The 25,677-nt window shown below is 50.0% G+C and overlaps 1 protein-coding gene across 2 annotated transcripts in view; it reads left to right on the top strand.

The window, feature by feature from the left end:
* The window catches only part of Asap3 (ArfGAP with SH3 domain, ankyrin repeat and PH domain 3), a 45,756-nt gene extending 22,888 nt beyond the window's left edge, over positions 1-22,868 (top strand). Inside the window, exons 2-25 of one of the 2 annotated variants that reach the window (XM_008848590.2) lie at positions 3,866-3,938; positions 4,016-4,161; positions 4,659-4,733; positions 5,736-5,785; positions 10,808-10,919; positions 11,140-11,225; positions 11,666-11,741; positions 11,911-11,997; positions 12,177-12,286; positions 13,512-13,581; positions 13,848-13,935; positions 14,881-14,929; positions 15,026-15,216; positions 15,303-15,436; positions 15,621-15,715; positions 15,908-16,085; positions 16,970-17,055; positions 17,199-17,314; positions 17,905-17,972; positions 18,055-18,162; positions 18,273-18,468; positions 19,418-19,643; positions 20,224-20,314; positions 21,398-22,868. In XM_008848590.2, the coding sequence (XP_008846812.1) occupies positions 3,866-3,938; positions 4,016-4,161; positions 4,659-4,733; positions 5,736-5,785; positions 10,808-10,919; positions 11,140-11,225; positions 11,666-11,741; positions 11,911-11,997; positions 12,177-12,286; positions 13,512-13,581; positions 13,848-13,935; positions 14,881-14,929; positions 15,026-15,216; positions 15,303-15,436; positions 15,621-15,715; positions 15,908-16,085; positions 16,970-17,055; positions 17,199-17,314; positions 17,905-17,972; positions 18,055-18,162; positions 18,273-18,468; positions 19,418-19,643; positions 20,224-20,314; positions 21,398-21,472 (2,586 nt within the window). In that variant the 3' untranslated portion in view covers positions 21,473-22,868. Of the gene's footprint in view, positions 1-3,865; positions 3,939-4,015; positions 4,162-4,658; positions 4,734-5,735; positions 5,786-10,807; positions 10,920-11,139; positions 11,226-11,665; positions 11,742-11,910; positions 11,998-12,140; positions 12,287-13,511; positions 13,582-13,847; positions 13,936-14,880; positions 14,930-15,025; positions 15,217-15,302; positions 15,437-15,620; positions 15,716-15,907; positions 16,086-16,969; positions 17,056-17,198; positions 17,315-17,904; positions 17,973-18,054; positions 18,163-18,272; positions 18,469-19,417; positions 19,644-20,223; positions 20,315-21,397 lie in introns of those variants that run through there. The other variant, XM_029553776.1, reaches the window with a different exon arrangement.
* Positions 22,869-25,677: the final 2,809 nt, after the last annotated feature.

Raw genomic sequence — 25,677 nt, 5'->3', positions numbered from 1 at the left:
AGGCCAGCTGGGGCTACAGGAGACCCTGTCTCAAAAAGACAAAAAAAAAAACCTCAAACGAAAAAGTTTCTTGGGGCCGGGTGTGGTGGCACATGCCTTTAATTCCAGCACTTGGGAGGCAGAGGCAGGCGGATCTCTGTGAGGTCAAGGCCAGCCTGGTCTACATAGTTTCAGGACAGCTGAGGCTACAGGGAGACCCTGTCTCAAAAAGACAAAAAAAAAAAAAAGTTTCTTGGTTTCCTTTTCTGTGAAAACCCCGGTTCATGGAAGGCAGAGGCAGGCAGATCTCTGAGTTCAAGGCCACCTGGTCTACATAGTGAGTTCCAGGCCAGTTGAAGGGGAAACCTTTTCAAAAAAAAAAAAAAAAAAAAAAAAAAAAAAACCAACAAGTGCTGTTAACACTAAGCCATCTCTCTTTTTTATTTTAAACTATTTATCTGTGGGGGGGGGTGCAATACCCACTGAAGTCAGAAAAGGGCACTGGATCCCCTGGAAATGGAGTTACAGACCATGTGGGTGCTGGAAATCGAACCCGGATCCTCTGCAAGAGCAGCCAGTACCCTTAACCGCTGAGCCATCTCTCCAGCCCCAAGGCATGGCTTCTTAAATGAATCACCTTCCAGCTTTCCAAGTTTCAAGATGGGAACAAGGGATTTGGTAAACGTGTTTCCCATCTGAGGTTCTAGGACTTCTTCTTTGCCTTTCCAGTAAGAACCATCTTCACTTTTATTTTATTTTATTTTTTTAATGCAAGGACTTTAACACCTGGGCCCCATGCTCACTGAACCATGCTGTTCCCACACTGAACTACAGCCCAGTCCGCACCTTAGTTCTCCAGCGTTCCTGGAGAACTTCCTGGTCCCATATCTGAAATTTTCTCAAGCTCATACTCAGGAGAATGTTTGAACCTTGGGCTTTTAGCCCCTGTAGAAAAAATATACAGAGCACAGCAGGCCTTCCTAGCCACAGCAGCTGGTGACGGTGGCCCTAGGTACAGTCCACTGAGGAGAGCTCTTACACACGCCAGGCCCAGCGCCAGCTCCAGCCTTCACTGCATCACCTCACATGCAAAGCCCCCATGAGGAGCCTTACATCAGAACCTTTAAGCGTTAGGTGTTGTAGCATTGGGCTGGTTGTGCAATGGATAACTTGCCTGACTATGGAACAGAAGACAGGCATTGCACATGACTAATCAAGAGGCTCAGAGAGACTAGGCAACCTGCTCAAGGTCACACAGGATCTGGGTAGTGGGGTGGGGCTGTGCCTCCTCCAGAGGCTTCACATGGAATACATGCCTCTGAGTGCTCCTCTGTATGCTGTGAGAACAAGGTCCATTCTCGGGATGCTGTACCTCATGTCTTTGCTACCTCCTGACCCATTGTGATGACTCTTCCGAAATAGAATTCTGATCCTATGTCAGCCACTGGACGAAGCAGCTGGGGCTAGGGTCTGCATATATCGTGGTATGAGGGTAGGACTGCACTAGGGCTCCCCTGGAAGCCCAGCTCCACTGTTACTCCTTCCACGTGACTCTGAACAAGGCCCCCCTTCTCTTGGCCTCAGTATTGTGGTCTGGTTCTGCCATCCTCTTTCAGTTCTCCTCCTCTGCTTTCCAAGTACCTGTGTTGTTTGTAAGAGTGCCATGGTGTTACCTGCTACGGAAGGAGGGTGCTGAGGAGGCTTCTCATCTGATCTGAGCCCACAGGGGGTGTGGGTCCTACCTGCCCCTCACATCACAAGTGCCCGTCTGTGTCTTTAGGGACTACAGATGTTCCTTTCTTGGCCTTGTGCAGAGTGTTTTGTGCATACTTGTCCAACCATCAGCCTTCCCAGCAGCCCCAGGAGCCCATAGCATCACCCTCACTTTGCAAGCAAGCCACCAGCAGCCCACATGTTAGCAGATTTGCTAGACCAGGTATAGTAGACTTTTTCCACTCGTGACCCCTTGTTGCCTGAGTTGTTTATTTTTTTAAAGATTTATTTTACTTTTATTATTTATTTATTTTTGTCTTTTTGAGACAGGGTCTCCTTGTAGACCCAGCTGACCTGAACTCACTATGTAGACCAGGCTGGCCTCAAACTCACAGAGATCTGCCTGCCTCTGCCTCCCCAGTGCTGAGTTTAAAGGCGTGCGCCAGCACAACCCGCTCGATTTATTTTACTTTTAATTATGTGTATATGTTTGTGTCTGTGTGTGGCTATATGCACATGAGTGCAGTTGCCCTCAGAGGCCAGAGGCATTGGATCGCCCTGGAGCTGGAGTTACAGGAGGTTGTGAGCCACCCAACATGGGTGCTAGAAACTGAACTCAGGTCTTCTACAAGAGCAGGAAGTGTTCTTAATTGCTGAGTCATTTCTCCAGCCCCCCTCTGCTTGAGAAATTTTTGTGGAACCCTAGGTATATAGGTATATAAAATAGGTATACAAATTGAACGTTTTTTATTTTGGGTCTTTTTGAGACAGGGTCTCCCTGTAGCCTCAACTGGCCTAGAATTCACTATGTAGACCAGGCTGGCCTCAGACGCACAGAGATCTGCCTCCCAAGTACTGGGACTAAAGGTGTATGCCACCACACTGGCAAAGTGAACATTTTTTTAATTAAAAAATGTTTACTTTTTTTCTTTATTTTTATTTTATGTGTATGAGTGTATTACCTGCATATATAAGTGCACCACATGTGTGCATTGCCCTTGGAGGTCAGAAGAGGGCGTGAGATCCCCTGGAACTGTAGTTATGGACAGTTGTTAGCCACCATGTGATACTGGAATTTGAACCTGGGTCCTCTGCAAGAGCAGCCAGTGCTCTTAACCATTGAGCCATTTCTCTAGCCCCAAGAAACTTATTTTAAAATGATTCTTTGGTACACATATAATTTAATCATTTATTAAAGATGAAGGGAAATTTGCATACTAATGAGGTGGATATACTTGTTTATGTAACACAATATAATCCAAAGCTATATTGACTGGATACCTGCTGAGGAACAGCAGGAAAATATTTAAAGTTTTGTTTTCTCTAATCAAACCATTATGTTTCTATAAGAACACAAAACTTTGTATATACAGTAAAAACCTTACAATTCGTAGCATGTAACAGTCTAGAATCTTAGCCCAGGTGTTTCAGGCAGCATTTGTTGTACTGCATGGTGATGGTATTTGCAGTGCCAAGTGCTCATGCCACGTCCCCTGGAACCAGAGTTACAGTTGTTGGCTGCCATATGGGTGCTGGGACTCAACCCCAGGTCTTCTATAAGAACTGCCAGTGCTCTTAACTGATGAGCCATCTCTCCAGCCCCTAATTTTTGATCATTGTTATATTCAGAAACCTTTTACTGTTGTCATATTTTTGGAATCCTCACATTCAGTTGTGTGCCCCATAGTTTAAGAAGCTTTGAGCCGGGCGTGGTGGCACATGCCTTTAATCCCAGCACTCAGGAGGCAGAGGCAGGAGATCTCTGTGAGTTTGAGGCCAGCCTGGTCTACATAGTGAGTTCCAGGACAGCTGGGGCTACAGGGAGACCCTGTCTCAAAAAGAACAAAAAAAAATCTTTGGGTTGAGCCAAAGTTCCAACCCAGGCCTGGCCCACCTTTGAATCGCTAGGTTTATGTGGCCAGTTGGCCAGCATTAGGTTAGAAGTTTTCACAGAGTAGTTTGACTATTCTGGCTCCTGTGTGGTCTAGCACTAAAAAGTGATCTGCTTATGTTTGGTAGGGGAGCCCAGGGAAGAGTTTGGAGGTCAAGACTGGTGTGTGTGTGTGTGTGTGTGTGTGTGTGTGTTTGTGTGTGTGTTTAGAGGGTGGGTAAGATCCTGGGGTTGGGGGTCCTCCAGCTCAGCCCCATCAAACCTTGTGCATTTTGCCTTCAGGTTCTAGAAGGAGACCAGGCCATCCTACAAAGGATCAAGAAGGCTGTTCGGGCCATCCACAGCTCTGGCCTTGGTGAGTGAATCTGCTTGGAGCCTGGGGCTCAGCCAGGTTTGCAGCCACCTCTGAGAACCCTTCCCTCCCGCCCACAGGCCATGTGGAGAATGAGGAGCACTACCGGGAGGCAGTGGAAGCCTTAGGCAATAGTCACTTGTCCCAAAACAGCCATGAACTATCCACAGGCTTCCTGAACTTGGCTGTGTTCACGCGTGAAGTGGCTGCACTCTTCAAGAACCTGGTGAGACTCCTGCTCTTTCTTCCTCCCCAGACCTCAGGTCAAGGGGGCAAATCCAGCATCTTTTTTAATTTTTTGAGACAGGGTCTCATGTTGTCATGGTTGGAACTTACTATGTAGACCAGGCTGGCATCCAACTCACAGAGTTCCACCTGCCTCAGCCTCCTGAGTGCTGGGGGAGAGCTACCATCCCCAGCTTTGTCTCTCTGATTTCTAGCCCATACTTTCTCTAACCTCTCTCTTTACCCAGGAGCTGGGGGGGACGGGGGTGGTGGTGTCTTGCAGCAGGGCAGGAAAGAGTCCCATGCAGGGGTGGAACAGTCTGAGGAGGGTACCAACTCCAATACCCCTAGGTCCTTTCTGCCCCTCCATCTCTTTCTCTCCCTGCCTCCTGCACTTCTGTGGCTTTCCTTTGCCCCCTGGTATTTCACTGATTCCTGAGCTCTTTGGGGCTGGGCAGGTGTTCACCCAAGCCAGGATGGGGTCTCTGCTTCCTGCAGGTTCAGAATCTGAACAACATTGTCTCCTTCCCGCTGGACAATCTGATGAAGGGGCACCTGAGGGATGGACGGCATGTGAGTTTCTATGCAGGAGGCATGGTTGATGAAGGGAGAGAGAGGGCAGCCAAGACTATAGCCAATATAGGGCTAGGCCAAGGGAAAGGCTACCCAGGGGCTGTCACAAGAATACTGCCCCTATACTGCCCTTGGGCTGACTCGATGGCCTAGCATCCACAGCATGTGTGGAATTTGGCCTGTAGCTCTGACTCCTCACCTCCACTGGCAGGCTCAGGGATAGGTGAGCCACACATGGTTCCTGTAGCTAGTACATGGAGGGTTGGGGTGGGGACCCAGGGATCCTGAGTACCCTGCTGCAAATGCTCCTCTGGACACGGCAGTCCTGGGTCCATGCAGAGAGGTGCTGAAGAAGGGTGACAGAGTCACCCCTCTGGGCAGTCTGTCCCATAAAGCATGGGGGCTGAGCTATCCTCCCTGAGTGCTTCCTTCCTGCCCTCCCTGGGCTATACCAGCCTGGGAACCACCCAAACCAGATAGGTGACTTTTTTCTCTGTAGAAGTTGAGGCTGTCTAGAAGGGTGTGAACAGCCGGGCTGGATGAGGCCCAGATGTCCAGCCCAAGCAAGCCAGGGAGGGGTCAGTTGGGTATCGTAGCCTTATAGAGATATCTTAAGGTCTCTATGCAATCATATTCTTCCTGGTAAAAGACTACTCATATCAGGACAGAGAGACTGGTGGGATAAAATTAGGGGAGGGGTTTGACCTTCATCTTCCTGCCTTCTTCCTCATGGCCCATCTCCAGCTTCTGAGTGACAAGACTCAGGGCAGTTCCCCATGGCCTGCCACACCCCAGGCCAGGCCCATCATACCTGACTGGTTCTTGGCAATTCTAGGGAGAAACTGGGGTGGGCTATGGCCCAGAGAGGGAGGTAGTTGGGTGTGTTAAGGGGATGTCAGCTGGAGAGTAGTTCTGAGCAGCATAGGAGTGCTCAGGAGCGGTCCCCCGAAGGTCCAGAGCTCATGCTTCCCTTAGGATAACTTGTACCTTTTTCAACCCCAGGATTCCAAAAAGCACCTGGAGAAAGCGTGGAAGGACTACGAAGCCAAAGTGTGAGTGACCTTGGCGGGGTCTCACTCAAGATAGTTTGTGTTGCTTCAGGGGGCTGACTTCAGGATGATCCTAAGTGTGGCCAGAACACGTCTTTCAGGGCCACATGCTCTTGGGAGCCACTTACAGGGATGGTTTATATGGTTCTGGGGGCTGAGCTACAAGACTACCCAAGGGTACCTGTTTTGAAGGAACCTTGGGATGCTGCTGTCAGTGACACTCCTGCCTCAGGGTGCCTGTGTAGCCAGGGGTGGAAAAGAAGCCATTGAATCCTCAAAATCATTACTGGGAAGAGGTATTAGTGTCCCAGTTAGCAGAGGAGGCATTGGAGGCTCAGAGGGGTTGAGTCACTTGCTCAAAGCCATACAGCTGGGCAGTAGCTATAAACACCAGGTTGGAAATAGAAGAGGAAAAGGATGCAGTGGCCTACCCAGACTTCTTACGTGCACCATACCATACTGCAGATCCCACTAGCTATTGGGAAATCCTGCGGACAGAGGGGCCCCAGGCACCCAGTGATCAGGTCTCCCTAAGCAGACTCCTCGGGTTCAGAGGGTTGAGCATTCTTCTTTGTAACATTTTGTTTTTACTTATGTTATGCCAAAGAAGATCATTTTTCTTATGTATAATCTATAAGACATAAAGTTGTAAAGAAAGAAAAAACATTGCTCAGTGTGGTGTTATGCACCTGTAATCCCAGCTGCTCTGGCAGGAGGCAGGAGGATTGCTTGAACTCAGGAATTTGAGGCCAGGCTGGACGGCATAGTGAGACCCTGTCCCAACTCCTCCCTGCTCCCCCATCACACACAAAAGAAGAAAATCTTTAGGAGAGCATTAGGGTTACTTTGTGGGGAATATTTAAAAGTTCTCTGTCAGGAACTTTATTTTTTACAAGGATGGGCAGCACTGTGATTTCGTAATTTAAAAAACAAGTTAGGGGCTGGAGAGACGGCTCAGCGGTTAAGAACACTGGTTGTTCTTGCAGAAGACCTGGGTTTGAATCCCACCACCCACATGACAGCTAACAACTATCTGTAACTCCAGTTCCAGGGGATCCGATGGCCTCTTCTTTCCTCCTCGGGCATTGCATGACATGGGTGCACTTACCTACATGTAGGCAGCACATTCATATACATAAAATAAAAATAATAAATATTTTTTAAAAAAACAAGGTAGAAAACTAGGTTCAGCAGCATACACCTTTAACTTTAACCCCAGCATATGGGAGGCAAAGGCAGGTAGATCTCTGTGAGATTGAGGCCAGCCTTGTCTACATAGCGAGCTCCAGGCTAGCTGGGGTGACAGGGAGACCTTGTCTTTAAAAAAAAAAAAAAAGTGGAGGAGCTGGGGAGAGGAGATGGCTCATTTGGTAAAGTGTTTACCTCTTTACCTCAATCCCCAGAAGCCACATTAAAAAATATTAAGCATATATATATATATGGAGAACCCAAGTTCAGTTCCCAAAACCCACATGGCAGCTAACAACCATCCATAGCTCCAGTTCCAGGGGATCCAACACCCCCTTTTGGCCTCCAAGGACGTTGCACATATGTGATGTGCTTACATACATGCAGGCAAAACACATACACATAAAATGTAGCAAAAATTAAAACAAAAACAAGGTGGAGTCAGGGGAGACGATGCATGCCTATAATCACCACAGTACAGGAGAAGTGGAAGCAGGAGAATCAAGAATTCAAGCCCAGCCTCAGCTGCATAGCTAGTTTGAAGTTAGTTTGAGCTATGAGGACCCTTTCCCAGAAAACCAAAATATAACTTCTCTTCCCACAATGAAGTGGGAGAGAAACCACCAAAACACATAGAAAAATCTTTCATTTCCAAGACAAAGACAGTAGCATTTTTCCATTTGTTTTCAATGTGTCATGAAATATTTTGACACAACTGAGATCAAAGTAATGATACTAATGTACACACATAGAAAGCAATTTGTTATATGTCATTTTCATTCAAAAATACATGGTGAAGCTGGGTGTGGTTGTGCGTGTCTGTGATCCCAATACTTAAAGAGGTTGAGGCAGAAGGATTTCCAGTTTGAAGCTAGACTGGTTCATAGAGAGACCTTGCCTCAAAAACAAAAATGTAAACAAAGAAAGTTGAATAGGGCAGAGTGCTTGCCTGGCATGCACAAAGCCCTGGGTCCAATCCCAGCATAGCAAAGTCAAGGTGTGGTGGTGACACATACCTGTAATCCCAGGGAGGAGGCAGAAAGGTCATCCACAGCTACATTACAAATTTGAGGCCAGTCTGAGATGCATGAAACCCTGGCCAAAAAAAAAAAAAAAGTGAAACAATGACCATCTTTCTGCACCGTTGCATATTCTCAGATATCAGGTAAGTGGGGGCAGGGTGTGCCAACACATGTGTACTTGGTAGCCTGTTTACTCTGCCCTGTCACGAGGAAGCATTTTGGGAACTAAATGTTTGCTCCTCTGCATAATAACCTCTATGGGATCAATTCCAAAAACCAGATCCTGGAGCTTTCACCGTTCCGGCTCCCAGAGCCATGAGCACCTGCTCAAATCTGAAAGAAAGCCACACTTCCTCCCCTTACTGAATCTCCAGCTGTGAGCCTGGCACCAGGGGCTATCCCTGTGGGGCCTCATTCTGCCTAGGATGGGGTCTGGCCATCTGCTCTTTTTAGGGGTTGAGGAACAGGTGATGGTGACGAAGCCTAGCTTTACTGTATGATTTGCTGAAGGACCACCTGGCCCTCTTCTTTGCTTAGCCTTTGGGATCTTGTTTACCAAATGGACTGAATTAACCTCTATCCTACAGGCTTTCTGAAGCAATGGTGCTTTTACTAGCTTTCTGTTGTAAACTTTCTTGTAAGATTTCATTTTATGTGTATGACTATATTGCCTGCATGTATGTGAGTACACTGTATCATGTAATGCCACGTCAGAAGATGGCATTGGATTTCCCTGGAACCGGAGTTAAGGATGGTTCATAGCTGCCATGTGGGTGCTGGGAATCAAACCCAGGTCCTCTGCAAGAACAGTCAGCGCTCTTAACTGCTGAGCCATCTCTCCAGTCTTATAAGATTTCATTTGAAGAAAAAACTATTCAGTTGACAAGACAAGGGCTTGGCTAGGGTGATTCCTATGATTGACATGGCTGATTAGGACCCAAGGCTAGAGTTTGAGCCATATGTTCTGGCACAGGTGACTCGGTGCATGCCTCTCCATGGAAGCTCCAGGTTGCCAGGTACTGCGTGATACCACCACACTTTTACAAGCCAGTCTGGGCAACAGCAGTAGTGGCCCAGGCTACCAACAGCACCTGAATACCTTTAGAGCCTCAGCCCTGGCCCCTGAAATGGGAAGAGGGTCCCCTCTCCATAGGGGGCTGCTGGCACAGGGGCATGTTTACCTATGCTGGCAAATAACAGATTATACACATATACAGATCTGTTTCCTCATCTGTAAAACGGCCCAGTTTTACAGTGCATTAAAAGTACTCAGTGAGTATTCATGGGCCGTCTCCCTCTGCACCAGAACTAAGATGGAATAACACAGAACAGGCCTGTGAGACAGTAGCTAGACGTGTGCCCCAGCATTTCTGAACAGCACATGATCCTGAGCAAATTACTTTCTTTTTCTGGGCCTTAGCTTTATCACCTCCAATATGGTTCCTGACTGCAAATTCTCACCAAAGACTGTCTCCAGATGTGAGAATGAGGCAGGAAAAAAAATGGATGGAGCAGATCTGAGCCACCAGTGCTGCCCCTAGGCTCTAAGCATCAGACAGACCTGGGTTCAAATCCTGCCTTTGCCACTTAACAGCTATGTGACTTCGACAAACTTACCATCTCAGCTTTAGGCTTCTCATCTGTGCAATGGGGTAACGATTCCTGCCTCGTGGGATTTATTACTTTAGTGTGTATAGGGGGGTTAGGGCTAGCAGAGCCCAAGGGGGTTGGGGCTAGCAGAGCCCTTATACAAAATTTGTGCTTCAAAATAATAATCAGGCTGGGGATATAGCTCAGTTGGTAAAGTGCTTACGCAGCATGCATAAAGCCTTGGGTTCCATCCTCAGTACTGCATAAAACCCAGTGTGGTGGTGCAAATCTATAATCTGAGCCCTTGGAGGTAGAGGCTGGAAGATCAGAAAGTCAAGATCATCCTCTGATACATAGTTTGAGGCCAGCTTGGCTACATGAGACCCTGTCTCCTGTACATGGGGTTCGTGGTTACAGGCACCCAGACTGAGATGTAGAAATACACTCCTGGCTGCTATGGGTGGGCTGATGGGTGTGGGACTTCCAGGAAATGACCTACACATGGATCCACCATTCCCAAAGAGGAAAACCAGTCAACCCTCGAGATCTTGTAGGGGAAAGGTCCTGCTTACTTCATTCTTTTGTTGGGGAGGGCACTGAGATTAAATCACAGATTTGTGCATGCTAGACTAGCTGTCAGCCCTGAAACTGTACCTCCACCTTGGGAGTCACAGGTTTTCTAAGTTTGAATGGGAAATTCTGTGGGGTCATGAGGATAAAGGCACATGTGAGCATCTCTTTGACATACTCTTAAGTCCTGTCCAGCTAATCAGTATTAGTCAATCCAGGTTCTACTTGGACCTTATATCACCTCTGATATAAAACCTTCAAGCCCTTCCTCTTGCTCTTGGGCAAAGGACCTAGACCCTCAACAGCCTTGGGGGTGTGGCCTCTCCTTTGCCACTGCCTCAGGCAGAGCCTTGTCTGTCTCCATTTCTTCACAGCTCCCCTAGCACTCACTTCCTCCAAGCTACTGCCTCAGGCTTCTGGTCTCAGTACAGACATCACTTCCTAAGCTGCCTTGATAAAGCCAGGTCCCCCATTTTACTCTTCTGTCTTTGATTTGATTTGTATCTTCTCCATGATCCTCTGGACTCCCCAAATCTGCCTGGTCCCTTGTTTCCAGTCCTAGGCCTCAGGTGGCACAAAAGGATCCATGGCAGGGATGGTGGGCAGAAAGAACAGTGACAAGGCTTGTTCAAGTGCCCCCTTCCTTATGGTGTAGGGCCAAGTTGGAGAAGGAGAGGGATCGGGCCAGGATGACAGGAGGCAGCCTTGCAGAAATGGCCCAGGACACACAGAGAGAGCGACGTATCTTTCAGCTGCACATGTGTGAGGTAAGGGGGGACTCTGATGAGGTTGAGGTGAGTATATCTTCCTGTTTGCCTGTACTGAACCCCAGGGGTCCAGTCATAGGCCCTTGGGCTGGCTGGCTGGCCTATGGGACATCACCAACATGCAGTCATGGCCATGAAGATTAGCCCGGGCTGGGGGCCGCAGCCCTCATTCCCAGGACCTAACGAGCTCACATCACAATGTTGTCCTGTCTTCCTCCAGTACCTTGTCAAAGCTGGGGAGAGTCAGGTGAAGCAAGGTCCCGACTTCCTTCAGAGCCTCATCAAGCTCTTCCATGCCCAGCACAAGTAGGTGTCTCCCCATCCCCACCCCTAATGCTTTGGGGAACAGGACAAAGTACCCCTCCAGAGTTTGAGACTTGATGTCTAGACCTCATGGACAACACTTCCCATATGGAGTGCTACTTCATGGAGTTCTCAGCATAGGTTAGGCACTAAAGACTGGGCATGGGTGATCCTACTGTCCCTCAACAGTCCTGGGAGCAGGTGTAGTGTTTATTCCTATTTTATGGATGGAAAAACTGAGGCCCACTTACCCTACACTAGGCCCACCTAGCTCTCACAGCTAGTCAGAGTGAACCCAGAGGGTCTTGCCTCTGTATGCCTGTTCTTCATGCTCGGACTGTATCCACTGGATGCCCATTAATAAGTCCATCTATTCCAACTTCTGTCTTCATCCACACTTCCATCCTTCTCTTGACCCTTGTTTGGCCTGTGACCTCTTTTAGCTTCTTCCAAGATGGCTGGAAGGCAGCCCAGAGCCTTTCCCCCTTCATTGACAAGTTGGCAGCCTCAGTCCATGGGGTAAGTTGGGCTTGTCCCTTGGTCCTGAGGTCAAACCCCCTGTCCTTCAGGAAACTGTACGGATAGCTGGTTCCTTCCATAGACTGAGGCACTGTTCCAGTGCACTGGGTCTGGCTCTGCCCTGGTACATAGGCTCACTGGCCATGGCATTCTGTCCTTTGCCCCATAGCTTCGGCAAGCACAGGAGGAGGAACTGCAGAAGCTGACCCAGCTCCGGGACTCCCTCCGAGGGATGCTGCAGCTTGAAAACAGAGAGGTCAGGCCCTGAGTCATTTCAAAAGAGATGTCCATCCCCTGCTCCCTGCCCCCCGCCCCCACCCCGTGGATGTGGAGGGAGGAGGGCGGGAAGCCCCCAGATGTCCCCGAGGAGCAGTGCAGCACGGGGCTTTTCCCTCCCAGACACCCTGAGGTCTCCTTTGCATGTCCGAGGGGCAGGAGCACTCGAACAGAAAGAACTCAGGGGGCGGCTACAGCATCCACCAGCACCAAGGCAACAAGCAGTTTGGGACAGAGAAGGTGGGCTTCCTGTACAAGAAAAGTGATGGGTGAGTGACTCAGAGGGTTTATACAACTTGCCCCAAGACACACAGCTAGGAAAGGAGGGTTGCAGAAGCGGCCCAAAGGGACTGATCTTATCAGCATTGTAACCCTTTCACGCACTCTGATGGTGCAAAATTATGAAAGGACAACTGGGCATGTGCCCCTCTGCTAAATGTCACTGGTTGTACTTCAAGAGCAGCAGCAAGGCCTGGTGTGGTGGCACACACCCTTAATCCCAGCACTTGGGAGGCAGAGGCAGGCAGATCTCTGTAAGTTCAAGGTTAGCCTGGTCTACATAGCAGGTTCCAAGCCAGTTGGGGCTACATAAAGAGTTGGGGCTAACAAACAGACAGAAAATTACAGCAAGCTGGACATGGTGGTATAAACCTGTAATCCTAGGCTGAGGCTGGAGGATTGCCATGAGTTTGAGGCCTAGCAGCAATTAAAGACTTACCAAGAACTTAATAAATAGGCTTAGAAATAAAAGTATTGACTATGGCCTGCTCCTGGGGATGAAATAATTTTTTTTTTTTTTAAGTCTAAGAAATGAGCTAGGCGTGGTGGCACACGCTTATGGTCCCAGCACTCCGGAGGCAGAGGCAGGCAATTCTCTGTGAGTTCAAGGCCAGCCTAGTCTACATAGTGAGTTCCAGGCCAGCCCCCACTACAGGGAGAACTCTGTCTCAAAAACACTGAGAGAGAGAGAGAGAGAGAGAGAGAGAGAGAGAGAGAGAAATGTAAAGACTCTTAGAGGATATGTTCATGTTTCTACTTACTAGTCAGCTTGTATCAGAGGTTAACTGAAGGAAGAAACAGTGAACCTTTAACATTCACAGGAGTCATGGTAGCTAGCTTTGGATTATGAATTTGTTCATTTTGTTTTTGAGGTCCTCCTCAAAACAGATCATTGCCTAGTTGAACCATGGTCCTCCTCTCAGACTTGGAGCTTCCTAAGGTTGTGAGTTGCATCTCCTCCATCTGGCTAGATGCTCTCAGGGGACCAAAACCATACTGCCCACTTTAGAATAGGGATTCTAGAGCGTGGGGCTGTTTCCCAATCACACTAGTTGCTGCTTGAGGGCTTGCATGAGAATGGGGCCTAGGAAGTGAGGGGCACAGGTGCCTGGGGAGGGAAGAGGTCATGCAGGTCAGGCCTTGATTCTGTTCTCTAATGCAGAGGAATTAGGTGTGAACTACAGGTCACTGTGTTTCTGTCCCTCTGGGCCTTAGGCTTCGAAGAGTCTGGCAGAAGAGGAAATGTGGAGTCAAATACGGCTGCCTGACCATCTCCCACAGCATGGTAAGGCCTCTCCAGGGGTTCTGAGAAGACAGATGTCAAGCCCTCCCTCCAAGACAGGCCCCTACACCCCTACACCTGCATCTAGGGTGCTAGGGACCCCTCTTAGGAAAAAGGATGGGATCCAAAGGCCCAACTTAGCTTTGATCTACACTCCTCCCTCTACTTCCCAAGAGTGAGATTTTCATGCCTATTTAACAGACTAGGTAATAGAGGACTCAGAGGCCCAGAGGGTGACTTGTGTGTCCTCCACCCTCAAATTCCCACAGATCAACCGGCCCCCAGTGAAGCTGACCCTGCTGACGTGCCAAGTGAGGCCAAACCCTGAGGACAAAAAGTGCTTCGACCTGGTGACCCGTGAGTGGTTCCTGCCCAGTCCCACACTGCCCACTGCTCCTTCAGGGAGGCTGTGGCCAGGCCTTTCTGTTCAGTCAGTCCAGTCAGGTAGCCAAAGGCTGCCACTGCAGGCCTAGGACTCCAAGGGCCCTGCATACTTTATGGGCTTCACCTCCCATCCCACTGAACATGAAAACACATTTACTTCTCATATTTAATTATGATGTGGAGAATATTTGAGTGGTTTTGGCTTATCTGGTGCTAGACTTTTAGGGAGGGGAGTACAGGCTATGAAGACTGAGTCTGAGAAGGGGTGTTCAGAGGAGACAGGTGCACACAGAGCCTTGGGGAAGACCTGGCCTGTGTAGGGAATGGAGGAAGGGCTATTTGGAGGAGAGCATTTGAGTTTAGTGGCGAAGGACATCGAGAATGTGGAGTTTAGGAGAAGGGAGGTTTTAGGAGGTAGGATCAGAAGAGGGCATGCCCCATTCCGCACCAGTTCTGCCCCAGAGTGGAGGGTTCACACAAGAGTAGTGAGAGGCAAGGCCTGGCCTGGGACTGCCTCTTAAGGGTTTGTACTTTATTCCCTGATAGTAAGGAGCCATGGGGGTCTGAGAGCAGGCACGCATACAGTATGGTTATAGCCTTAGACACAACAGCCTGGGAGCTGATAGGGGCTGGGTGAACTGGGAGAGGTGGGAAGCAAGGAGACCAGATTGGCAGCTGAGGAGCTTATGGAGTGGTGGCAGTAGCTAGGGGTCATGCCCTGCCTGGGTCGTGTGTGTGGGGGTGTGCTGTGCCCTAACCCTGGATCCAGGACTTCACAGCCTTACTGAGATCCTACTTATGAGGTGACTTATAAAGAAAGTGCCCTTGCTTCCTGTCACTGGCTTGGGAGGACTTGATTGTAGGTGGACAAAAGCGCCAGGTGGACACAGGCCCTGATGCCCTCCTCTCTTCTGACAGACAACCGGACATACCACTTCCACGCAGAGGATGAGCACGAGTGTGAGGCGTGAGTGCCCCCTATGGGCCAACGGTATGTAGGGCAAGGGGAACCCTGTCCACACCCAGCCTCCCGTCTCCATCCATGCCCGGTCCATCTGCGCAGGTGGGTGTCAGTGCTGCAGAATAGCAAGGACGAAGCCTTGAGCAGCGCCTTCCATGGGGAGCCCAGCGGCGGTCTGGGGTCCTGGGGTGGCGCCGGGCTGAACGCGGAGCCCCAGGACCTCACGAAGCTGCTCATCGCAGAGGTGAAGAGCAGGCCCGGGAATGGCCAGTGCTGCGACTGTGGGGCCGCAGGTCGGCGGTGGGAGAGGCCCGGCGGGAGGCGGGAGGCGTGGAGAGGGGGCTCCGCTTGCACAGGCTCCAGCTGCGCCCCTCTGCAGACCCCACGTGGCTCAGCACCAACCTGGGTGTGCTCACCTGCATCCAGTGCTCCGGAGTCCACCGCGAGCTGGGCGTGCGCTTTTCGCGTATACATTCCCTCACCTTGGACCTCCTGTGCCCCTCCGAGTTGCTGGTGAGAAGAGGGGCGGGACCAGAGGGGGGTTAGGGTGTGGCTTCTTCTGGGGCGGGGCTTGGGCGACCTTAGGGCTCCAGAAGACCTAGGGGTAGCAGGGGCAAGGGATTCAGCTTTGCCAGGAGCACTATCCTAACATCTGATTTTACCCCCTGACCTGCCACACACTTTGCTGTGCTTCCAGCTGGCCTTGAACATCGGAAACTCGCGCTTCAATGAAGTCATGGAAGCCCAGCTGCCCACCCACGGCGGCCCCAAACCCTCCCCTGAGAGTGACATGTAAGGACGGTCTCAGAAGGAGGGGTTTGCTGCCTCCCCAGCTCCCAGGATCTCAGAGGGATTGTGGTAGAAAGGCTGGGAGGTGAAGGTGGGGCTGACCTGGACGTTCCCAGGACTCCAGAATCCCCTGGAGGATGGTTCCAGAAGGTAGTAGGTGGAAACATTGCAGAGGACCAATGGTTGTCTTGGTAGGAGTGCCCGCAGGGACTATATCGTGGCCAAGTATGTGGAACACAGGTTTGTCCGCCGGTCCAAGCCTGAGCCCCAGAGATTGTGGGCAGCCATCTGCAGCAGGGACCTCCTTGCAGTACTGGAAGCCTTTGCCAATGGACAGGACTTTGGACAGCTGCTGCCAGGGCCTGATGGGCAGGTGAGAGCCCTCTCTCAGGACTTGCTTATAACCAGCCTGCACTCACATACTTCTCAGACTTCCTCTAGGACCAGCTGTCAGCACTTCCTACTCCCACAGCCCATGCCCATCTCTACCAGCTGCTCACATCTCACCCACCAAATGAGAAAGAGCAACTTCAGCCAAGCTGACCTGGCTGTGTCTTTTTCTAGCTGTATGATCCAGGGCAGTTACTCATCTTCTCCAAGTCCCAAGTTCTCATCTGTAAAATGGGTTAACAATAGTTTTGGAAGTGGGGAAGGGCAGGTCTGATTAGAGCAGTGAAGGCCACTGCATTTCAGTGATAAATACATGTTCAAGAGAAGATTTCAGAGACATTGGAAAGGTCCAAGCAGGAGGAGTTACTGACTGATTAGAAACTTAAAACAGGATGTCACAGGCTCAAGGTGTAGCTCAGTGGTAGAGCACAACCGGCTTAGCTTGTGAGGCCCTGGAGGAGGTGGGGTTGGATGTCTCTGAGCTGTGTGCCTGAGATCTTGGCAGGCCACCCAGTGGGCAGTGAGGGCATAGCACTCGGGTAAGATGGGAAGCTGAGCCAGCCTGTGCCTGAGCACAGAATGCAGGAAGCCACAGAGGTCTCTGTGGGGAGGTAGGGAAGAAAGGGAGCCCCTGCCAGACCCAGATTTGGAAACTCCTACTGAGGCCAAGAAGGAACCATTGAAGGAAGCCATGAAAGACTGGTTGGGCCTTCCCACTCTTCCCTAACTGAGGGTCTCTCCATTCAGCCTCGGGGTTTCTTTCTGACCACTTCATATTTAGAGGTGCTGGAGCAATAGGTGTTCATGAGGGAAACATTGGGTTGGGGGAAGACGACAAGGGAAGTTCAGGTCTGTATGTGTCTTCAGGCATCTGGAGAGCTTGCCCTGCACTTGGCCATCAGAGTTGCCAGCCAGGCCTCCCTGCCCCTGGTGGACTTCCTCATCCACAACGGGTGAGAGCCCATCTGCCATCAGAGACCTCCCTGTGTCCCCACTCCCTCCTCCTCCCTCTCCCTCTTTCCCTGGAACCTTGACCCTCACCCCACTTGCCTGTCTGTTCCTCTTCCTCAACCTCCCTGAATCTGCATCCTCTTAGTGGCCACCTGGATGCCAAGGCTGCAGATGGGAACACTGCCCTGCACTGTGCTGCACTCCATGGCCAACTGGACTGTCTCAAGCTGCTACTGAAAGGGAGAGCTCCGGTGGGGACAGGTGCGGCCTGATTCCTCTTTGAGGCCTGATACCTCTCCAGACTCCTTGTGGGGCCTCCTGCCTTCTCACACCAGAGCGCTGACAGCAAGCCCTGGCTTGTAGGCACTCTGGGCCTTCCTCCTGGCTTGCTTCGGACCTCCTCTGTGGCTGTATCATTCATTTCTTAAACCTCAGCTTCCTTATTTGTAAAATGCAAATGCCACAGATCTAGTGGGCCTGTTAAAAGGATAGAATGAACTAACACTTCTGAAGATGTGGATGGAGCAGAGTAACTCCTAGCTGAATCTGGGTTCAGGTGATTTAATTCCCATGCTGCTTATTGAATAGCACATGCCTGGTCCCTATGACAATTCATCTACACTGTTAATCAGTTGAATTCTTAGGAAAACCAGGCCAGATAGCATCTAATATCATATTCATTTTGTAGATAAGACAGTTAAGGCCCAGAGAGATTAAGTAGGTTCCCTAAGCTCACACAGGAAGTCATAGAGCCAGGATTCATACCCAATCTGATTCAGAGGCCCATCTTAATTTCTAAATTGCACTGCCTCCTGGATACCAACCATGACCCCTGGACTGACCCCTCACAGTGAACGAGGCTGGAGAGACAGCTCTGGACATAGCGAGGAAGAAACAGCATAAGGAGTGTGAGGAGCTGGTGAGTCTGAGGGTGGAGGCTGCCCTCTGACCCTTCTCTACTCTGCTGGGCCTCTGACATGGGGAGCCTTTGTTTTGGGCAGCTGGCACAGGCACAGGCAGGGACCCTCACCTTCCCTCTCCACATGGACTACCCCTGGGGACTTTTCACAGAGCATGGCTTTGACAGCGAGGACGACGAGGAGGAAAAGGTAGGCCCAGCCCCTGCCCCTCTGGACAACACCAGGCAAGAGCTAGAGTGGGTCTGCTGTGGGGAGGGGCAGGCTGATCTGGGGAAACCAGGATGTCCTTACCTCTGCAGCACTGCCCTCTGAAGCTCCCAGCCCAGGCCCACTGGGCCAGTGGGAAGCTGGACATCAGCAACAAGACCTATGAGACCATTGCCAGGCTGGGACCAGCCACCTCACAGAGCCAAAGTGAGGACTGCCCCCCACCCCTGCCTGCCAAAAACTCTTCACGGACCGTATCCTCAGGGCGAGTGGGACGTTCCAGTGGAGGTATAGTTAGTTGCCCAGAAAAATCTTCCCTGTGCCATTTATTGAAAGCTAAATATTCAGGGTACCGAGCGGAGAGTGGTAAAGCTAGGTGTGGTGGTGCATACCTGTAAGCCTAGCTCTTGGGAGGTAAAGGCAGGAGAATCAGGAGTTCAAGGCCATCCTTGGCTACATACTGAGTTTGAGGCCAGCCTAGGCTACATGAAACCCTCTCAGAAAATATAAGAGGATGGCAAGTCCATCCTGGCCTCGCAGTCCCCTCACAGGGAGGTTACCACCCTTTCCTCCTGCAGAGATGTTAAGTGACATGTTTAGTGCCACAGTTTAAAAGCTTCTGATATGGGATCCAACCCAGGTCTCTCTCACTCAGATTCCTTTGTGCTTATTAAACAAGAAGACAAGAGTTTATGGGGTGGGGCATGCCCTGTGTCCTAAGCCCCTGGGGGCTACTATTACACAGTGTAGTAAGGAAGTAGACCAAAAGCAGTTGATCATAAGCTAAAGTATACTAATCCAGCAGGACAGGGTTCAACCATGCACAGATAACTCTCTCCAGCATTGCACAGAGCCTGGCTGTGCTTTAGGACTGAATGTATGTTGGATGAACAGAGCTTGTTCTAGAAGGCCAGGGGATGGGCAGAGAGAGGGACAGATCCTGTTGGAGCTGAGGATGAGTTAGGAGAGCTTCCTGGATGAGGTAGCTCCTGATCTGAGCCTTAGTGATGGGCAGGAAAGCCCAGAGCTAGAAGAAGGGATGAATGGAAGCAAAGTGAGCCATCATGGCTGGTTGGTGTGACCATGTATCCTAATTAAAGCAGGGCTGAGGAGCTAGGAGAGAATCAGGATGCATCCTACAGACGAAGCTCAACTTTGACATTGGACAAATAGGAAATTGTTCCTACTTTATCACAGGGGAGTAATTAAAAACAGGCTTTGTCACTTCTGTTTCCAGATCGCTCTGATGTCCCCAGCCTGAGTTCAGAGTCCCTTGAGGCGTCTGAGAACAAGGGCAGCCCAGCTTCCTCCTCCTCCAGCCTCACCAGCTCTGTGGAACCTGGGGGGCCAAACCAATCCCCACCCAGCCCCGAAGAAGGCCTTAGAGAGCCACCAGGTGCCTCCCGACCTGGCCTGGCATCTGGGACCACTCCTGCTGAGGTGTATCACCCTGTCAGATTCAGGTTGGTAAGAGCCCGACTGTGCAACCTGGGCAGGTCTCCTGACTCCTGAGCATCCATTGGTTTCTCCTGCCTTTGAATAGTTCCTGTCTTGAGCCTGGGCCACAGTCCCACTCTGGGACCCCCATGCCATAGGCAGAGGCGCTGGACCTGGGTAGAGGGTGACCTTCCTCCATCCACCTGCTCCCATGTCTGACCAGGAGAGGCAAGAAGGAGCCAAGGGCTATAGCTCCTGAAGTTGAGGGGAGGAGAAAAGGCTACCTGCGTGGCTCTTTCTTGGGCTGTCACTGAGGTCTTTACCTGTTCCCAGTTCCAGCCCAGGATCCAGCTACCTCTCTTCCTTGTAAACCCTTTCTGTCTTGACTAGAGTTTGGGAAAGAATTAGATTTGGGAACATCCTCAGAGCCCTCTAAGGGGGTCAGTTCCAGATCTCCCAGGCCTGTGATGGAACCAGTGTAGGGGCTTGGCAGACTCTGGCCCCCCCCCATTATCAACCCCCAGCCATGCCTGTCCATGTGGTCCTTTCCCCCGACTCTGAGGGGTGCTGAGCAGCAGGGTAATGTTGGTCATCCCTGCCTTTCAGCTCAGAGAGCACTCGCTCCTACCGGCGGGGAGGCCGGAGTCTGGAAGACAGTCCTTCTGCCCGGCAGCCATTGTCCAGAAGGAACATTCCGGTAGGAGTTCTGGGAGAGTGGTTTGAGGTGGCAGGTGCCTGGGTTGTAGAGTTGGTCAAAAGCAGGGGTAGAGGGGTGGGAGACCTCTCTTCTTGATACAGCACCTATGGGCCCAGGAGGCTACTGTTGGGCCTGTCCCTGCCCTGATACTGTCCCTGGCTCTAGCCCAGGACTCGTGAAGTTAAGTGAGGCTGAGCTTTAGCCATTTCCCAGGGAGGATGTGAAGAGTTGTGTCTGCCCAGCCAGTCACTGAATAAAGGAACAGCCTTCCTGCAAAAGAAGCAGCATTAGGAAGGTCTTGAGCTACCTCACTCTCCCCTCCTAAAGGAGGCTCTATCAATCCATGGAGACTTCCAGATCCCAGGCACAAAGGGATGTGATGGGGACAGGGCAAGAGTTATATCTTTAGAGCTGGGGATGTAGCTTAGTTAGTACAGTGCTTGCCTAGCACGCACGAAGCCCAGTGTTCCATCTCCCATGCCACATTACCCAGGTATGGTTGTATATGCCTATAATTCCAGCATGTGGGAGGTAGATGCAGGAATAAATATCAGGTGTTCAAGATCATCTTCAGCTATATATTAAGTTCAAGGCCAGCCCGGGCTACTGGAGACCTTGACAAAAGTTGTCATCCTTAGTCTGGCTTCTCCCTCTTGAATCAGTCTCTAGCCTGAGAGGAGGCACAGATCGGAAGCTATGGGAAGATAGTCTCTTCTGTATCTGGTCCCCTTGGGCATTCCTCACGGGTGGCATTGGCTAGAAGAGGGAATGTCAGGGGTAGGAGGGCATAGGGAGCCATCAGTCTGTCAGAGCTGAGCATCAGCTGAAGACCTGTGTCTACTATGTTCTGAAGACCAGGCCTCCATCACTTGCATTGAGCTGCTGCCTCTGTGTATGAGAGTAACAAGAGCCCAGGTTTTAGAGTGGAGAGACCATGGGCAAGTGGCTTCACTTCTTTAAGTCTTCCTTGTATCATCTGTCGAATAGGAATAACTGAACTGTGATGGGACAGTCATGAGTGAGCTACATACCTGGAACATAAAAAACACTTAGAAAACATCAGTTTCACCTTTCTCTCCCCAGGTTGGTCTCACTGAAGAAGATGGTTCAAAGACTGGGGTTCTCCCAGCAAGTTCTGTACAACTTTTGCAAGATTAGCTCCTTGCTGACCCCTTCATGGCCCCTCCTGAACCCCAACACTCAGAGCTGGGGCTTGAACCCACAGAACTGAGGAGCTGACCTTCATCCTTACATGGACCATGCCCCTGCCAAGGACACTGGGTCTTCCATGTTGGAGCTGATGCTCAGAGCCAGGCAGCCCTGCAGTTAGATCTGAGAACTCCTGGGCTGAGTTCAGCTGCATAGACAACCCTCAGTCCCTTACCAGACCAGGACTGTTTCCTCCTACAAGAGTGGAACCTACCTACCGTCCATCATTCCCCTCTAGGCACTGCCTTGTGGACCATTTATCAGTGTAGTATTTCCTTTACTGAATTTCAGCTTTGTATCCAGACCTGTGCTAGGTACTGTGGATGCCACACAAATCAGACAAACATCCTGCAGGAGTGGTCACTTGCTGGAAAGCTGGTCTCAAGGACTGGCTTAGGATGAGCAAGACCAGATTCCAGAGGATGGCTCTGGGCTCAGACAGGACTGATAATCGGCTGGTCTCCTGTCTGATCACTGCAGCTGTTCCAGCCCATCTCTATTCTGGTTGACCAAGGCTTATGCTGCACTGGTTATTCAGTACATACCCTGAAATGCCACTCCTTTAGAGGGACAGCTCAGCCCTCCCCGGGGTCTGTTCTATCTTCCCCACCTAGGACATAGACTACCACCCACCTGTGTTTGTGTGCCTTCTTGATTCAACAGAAAGGAATGGTTTGGGTTGATGACTGATGCTGCTTCTTCTTTTGGTCAATTCAGGAACCTTCCAGCCTGGGAGAATTGAGGGACAGAGAAATGAGAAGGGGTGAGGATAAGGACGACACTTTATAAGTCTGTTTTCCAGAGTCAGAAATCCCACCATTGTGCATCCTGGATTAGGAAGTAGATGCTAAGCCATCACCAACCACTAACATCTCAACATTATAGCCACTGGGTACAGGGCCCTGGAGGCTGGGCTGCTCCTTGGTCCGACAGATACAGAATTGCTTCTGAGCCCCTAAGGTTGGTTTCAGTTCATCTCAGACTTGTTTTTTCATTCATCTCTGGAAAGGATTGTGGGAGATAAATTCCACCAGTTTTCATTCATGGATTCTGAAGAGTAATAGGGAATGTTGAAAGGACCTTGGGATTTGGAATTCTTTCCCTGGTAAGGGAGACAGCTGGTGTAGAGAGTGGCCACAGTGCAAGGAGGAACAGTTTTGCCCCAGCAGATATTTGATGTGACAGATTGTTCTTCAATGGAGTGTGCTACTTGCATCCAGTGGACAGAGGTCAGGGATGCTTTTGAACATCTTCCAGTACACAGTGTCTTCGTCTGCTTCATGTTGCTATAATAGAAAGCTGGAGGCTAGATGCTTTCTACAATAAAGAGGTTTATTTGAATAGCTTAGGAGTTTGGTGATTGGAAGATCATGGCATCAACATCCTGTGTCACAACATTAAGGAGAAATGGAAAGGGAAGACCCATGGGCCGCAGGGGCCAGTGTGTGTAGTAGTCTACTTTGCTTTTTTTTTTAACTTTTTAAACTTAAAAATAATTTTATTATTTGTATTTATGTGTACATGTATATTGCCTGCATATAGGTAAGTGCACCCATGTCCTGCAATGCCCAAGGAGGTCAGAAGAGGCTGTCGGATCCCCTGGAACTGGAGTTAGGACAGTTGTTAGCTGCCATGTGGGTGCTGGGATTCAAACCCGGGTGTTCTGCAAGAACAACCAATATTCTTAACTTCTGAGCCATCTCTCCAGTCCCTCACTTTGCTTTCTAACAACCCACTCTTGTCAGAACTCACTCACTCTGGGGGACCATCATTAATCCCTTCCAAGGCAATGTCCTGATGACCTAATTACTCCCACTAGGCCTGTCTCTTAAAGGCTCAACCACCTCTCAACATTTACAGTCACACCCCCAACCCCCTTGTGCACACACAGCAATGGATTATCCAGTCCAAAGTGGTGTCGATGCCAAGGTCTGAACCCCTAGTGTGCAGGAAAGAGGACTGGGCTGGAGTCTGAAGACCGAACTTTGGGCTCTCTCATGGTCCCTGCCACAGCCCCTGCTGATTGCCATGAGATGAGGATGTGGGAGCAGTCTGTAAGGTGATCCCCAGACGCATACTAAGGAAGCAGAGAAATGAAACAAGGTAGAACAGGCATAAAGGAAGCTGGGCAGATGGCTATCTGGAAAGCACCTGCCATATAAGCAGACTGGACCTGAATTCAGATCCCCAGCCCCTATACAAAAAGCCGGTGAGTATGCCTGTAGTCCCAGCACTGTGGAGGTGGACACTGGAGGGTCCCTGGGACTTGCTGATCATCTCTAGGTTCATTGAGACCCTATCTCAAAAAAATATGGTGGAGCCAGGTGTGGTGGCACATGCCTTTAATCCCAGTGCTGGGGAGGCAGAAGCAGGCAGATCTCTGAGTTTGAGGCTAGCCTGATCTACATAGCAAGTTCCAGGTCAGCTAGAGCTACATAGTGAGACCCTGTCTCAAAAAAAAAAAAAAAACAAAAAAACCCAAAACAAAGTAAGGTAGGGGGCTGGAGAAATAACTTAGCAGTTGGAAGCACTAGCTTCTCTCGCAGAGGACACAGGTTCAGTTCCCAGCACCCACTTGGCAGCTAACAGCCGTTCATAACTCCAGTTCCAAAGATTTGACCCACTCTTCTGGCCTCCAAAAGCATTGCACACACATGATGCATTTATATACATGTAGGCAAAACACTCATACACATAAAAGTGAATAAATGAAAAAATAAGATCGCTAGCAATTGAGGAAGGCACTCAGCATTAACTTCTGGACTCCACATGCATGTGCATCCACACATGTACATACAAAACACTAAAGGATGCTGGCATGGTGGCACATACCTGTAATCCCAGCACTCTGGAGGCTAAAGTAGGAATATGGTAAGTTCAAGGCCAGCCAGGGCTACAAAGACCCTATCTCAAAAAAACAAATAAAAGTAATGAAAAATGTGTTAATGAGGGGTGAGCACTATGGGCAATAGGCCTTAATCTTGCTAAGGAACTTTAAAAAAGACAATAGTTTTTTGGGTTGTTTTTAGTAGTTTTTTTTTTTTATTTAGTTTTATGTATATGAATGTTTTACCTGCATGTATGTGAAGCCAGAAGAGGGTGTTGAATCCCCTGGAACTGGAGTTATGGACCATTGTTAGCTGTCATGTGGGTGCTGGGAACCAAACTCAGGTCCTCTGCAAGAGCAGCCAGTGCTCTCATCTACTGAACTATCTCTCCAGTCCCAAGAGTGGGGTATTTTACCACCAATGCTGGGCCTCTCTGCAAGCATCAATTCCCTGCCAGCCTCACATCCTCAGTGAGAGATACGGAAATTGTTAAGAATTGTCTGCGTGACCTTCCAGGTGGACAGGTGGGCAGAGGGTATCTGATTGGTACCAGCAGTGTTGGTTACATTCCAGAAGTGAATTCCTGAGGGGTCCCACTGCCTGGGCTTCAGTCTCCTCATTTGTAAGATGAAAAGGTTGGATGTATTTTCTTTGGATCCTTCAAGCTTTGATAATGGTGGGGACTGGAAGTTTGAAGAAATGCAATCTGGTTTTTGTTGTTTGTTGCAGTGCTGGGTATGGGACCCAGGGTCCTGCAAATGCTGGGCAAGCACTCTACCACTGAGCCACATGTCTAGCTCCTTAATTTATCTGGAAGGCTATCCTAAGAAACCACAGGAAACTGTTCCTTCAACCTAGAGGAATTTGGGGTTGGCCAAGAGGCCTCCCAGAAACTCCAGTCAAAGAAATCTGGCCTTGGCAACTAGGTGAGACCCTACCTTCCCTCTGCCCACTCTCTTCACACCCCTGTGCCATAGCCACATGATTTCTTTCAGGTCCTCCAACACAGACATTTGGGACACCCTCCCATCCCTAAGCTTTGCTTATTGAGCTCCAGGAAGACTGCTTTGCTCCCCTCTGGATACCCAGTGATAGAACTGCCTGGAACATAGTAGGTATTCAGTAAATAGACTAAACACATGCTGCTTCCTCTCTTACACAGACACTCTTTTCTGCACCCACTCTGCCCTTTGCTTCAGTAAATTAATTTTCTTCAGAGGGGATGACACCACAGCTGGAACAGGTCCCCTCAAATGTGTCTTTACAGTGCCCTACACCTTTCCTTACCCCACCCAGCTGTGCTGAACACAGTTGTTGATCATGTTC

This window comes from Nannospalax galili, unplaced genomic scaffold, assembly GCF_000622305.1.
Source record: "Nannospalax galili isolate Female #2095 unplaced genomic scaffold, S.galili_v1.0 scaffold184, whole genome shotgun sequence".
Taxonomy (NCBI): Eukaryota; Metazoa; Chordata; class Mammalia; order Rodentia; family Spalacidae; genus Nannospalax; species Nannospalax galili.
Note: the sequence above shows the minus strand (reverse complement) of the source record. Positions and strands in the feature narration are given on the sequence as shown.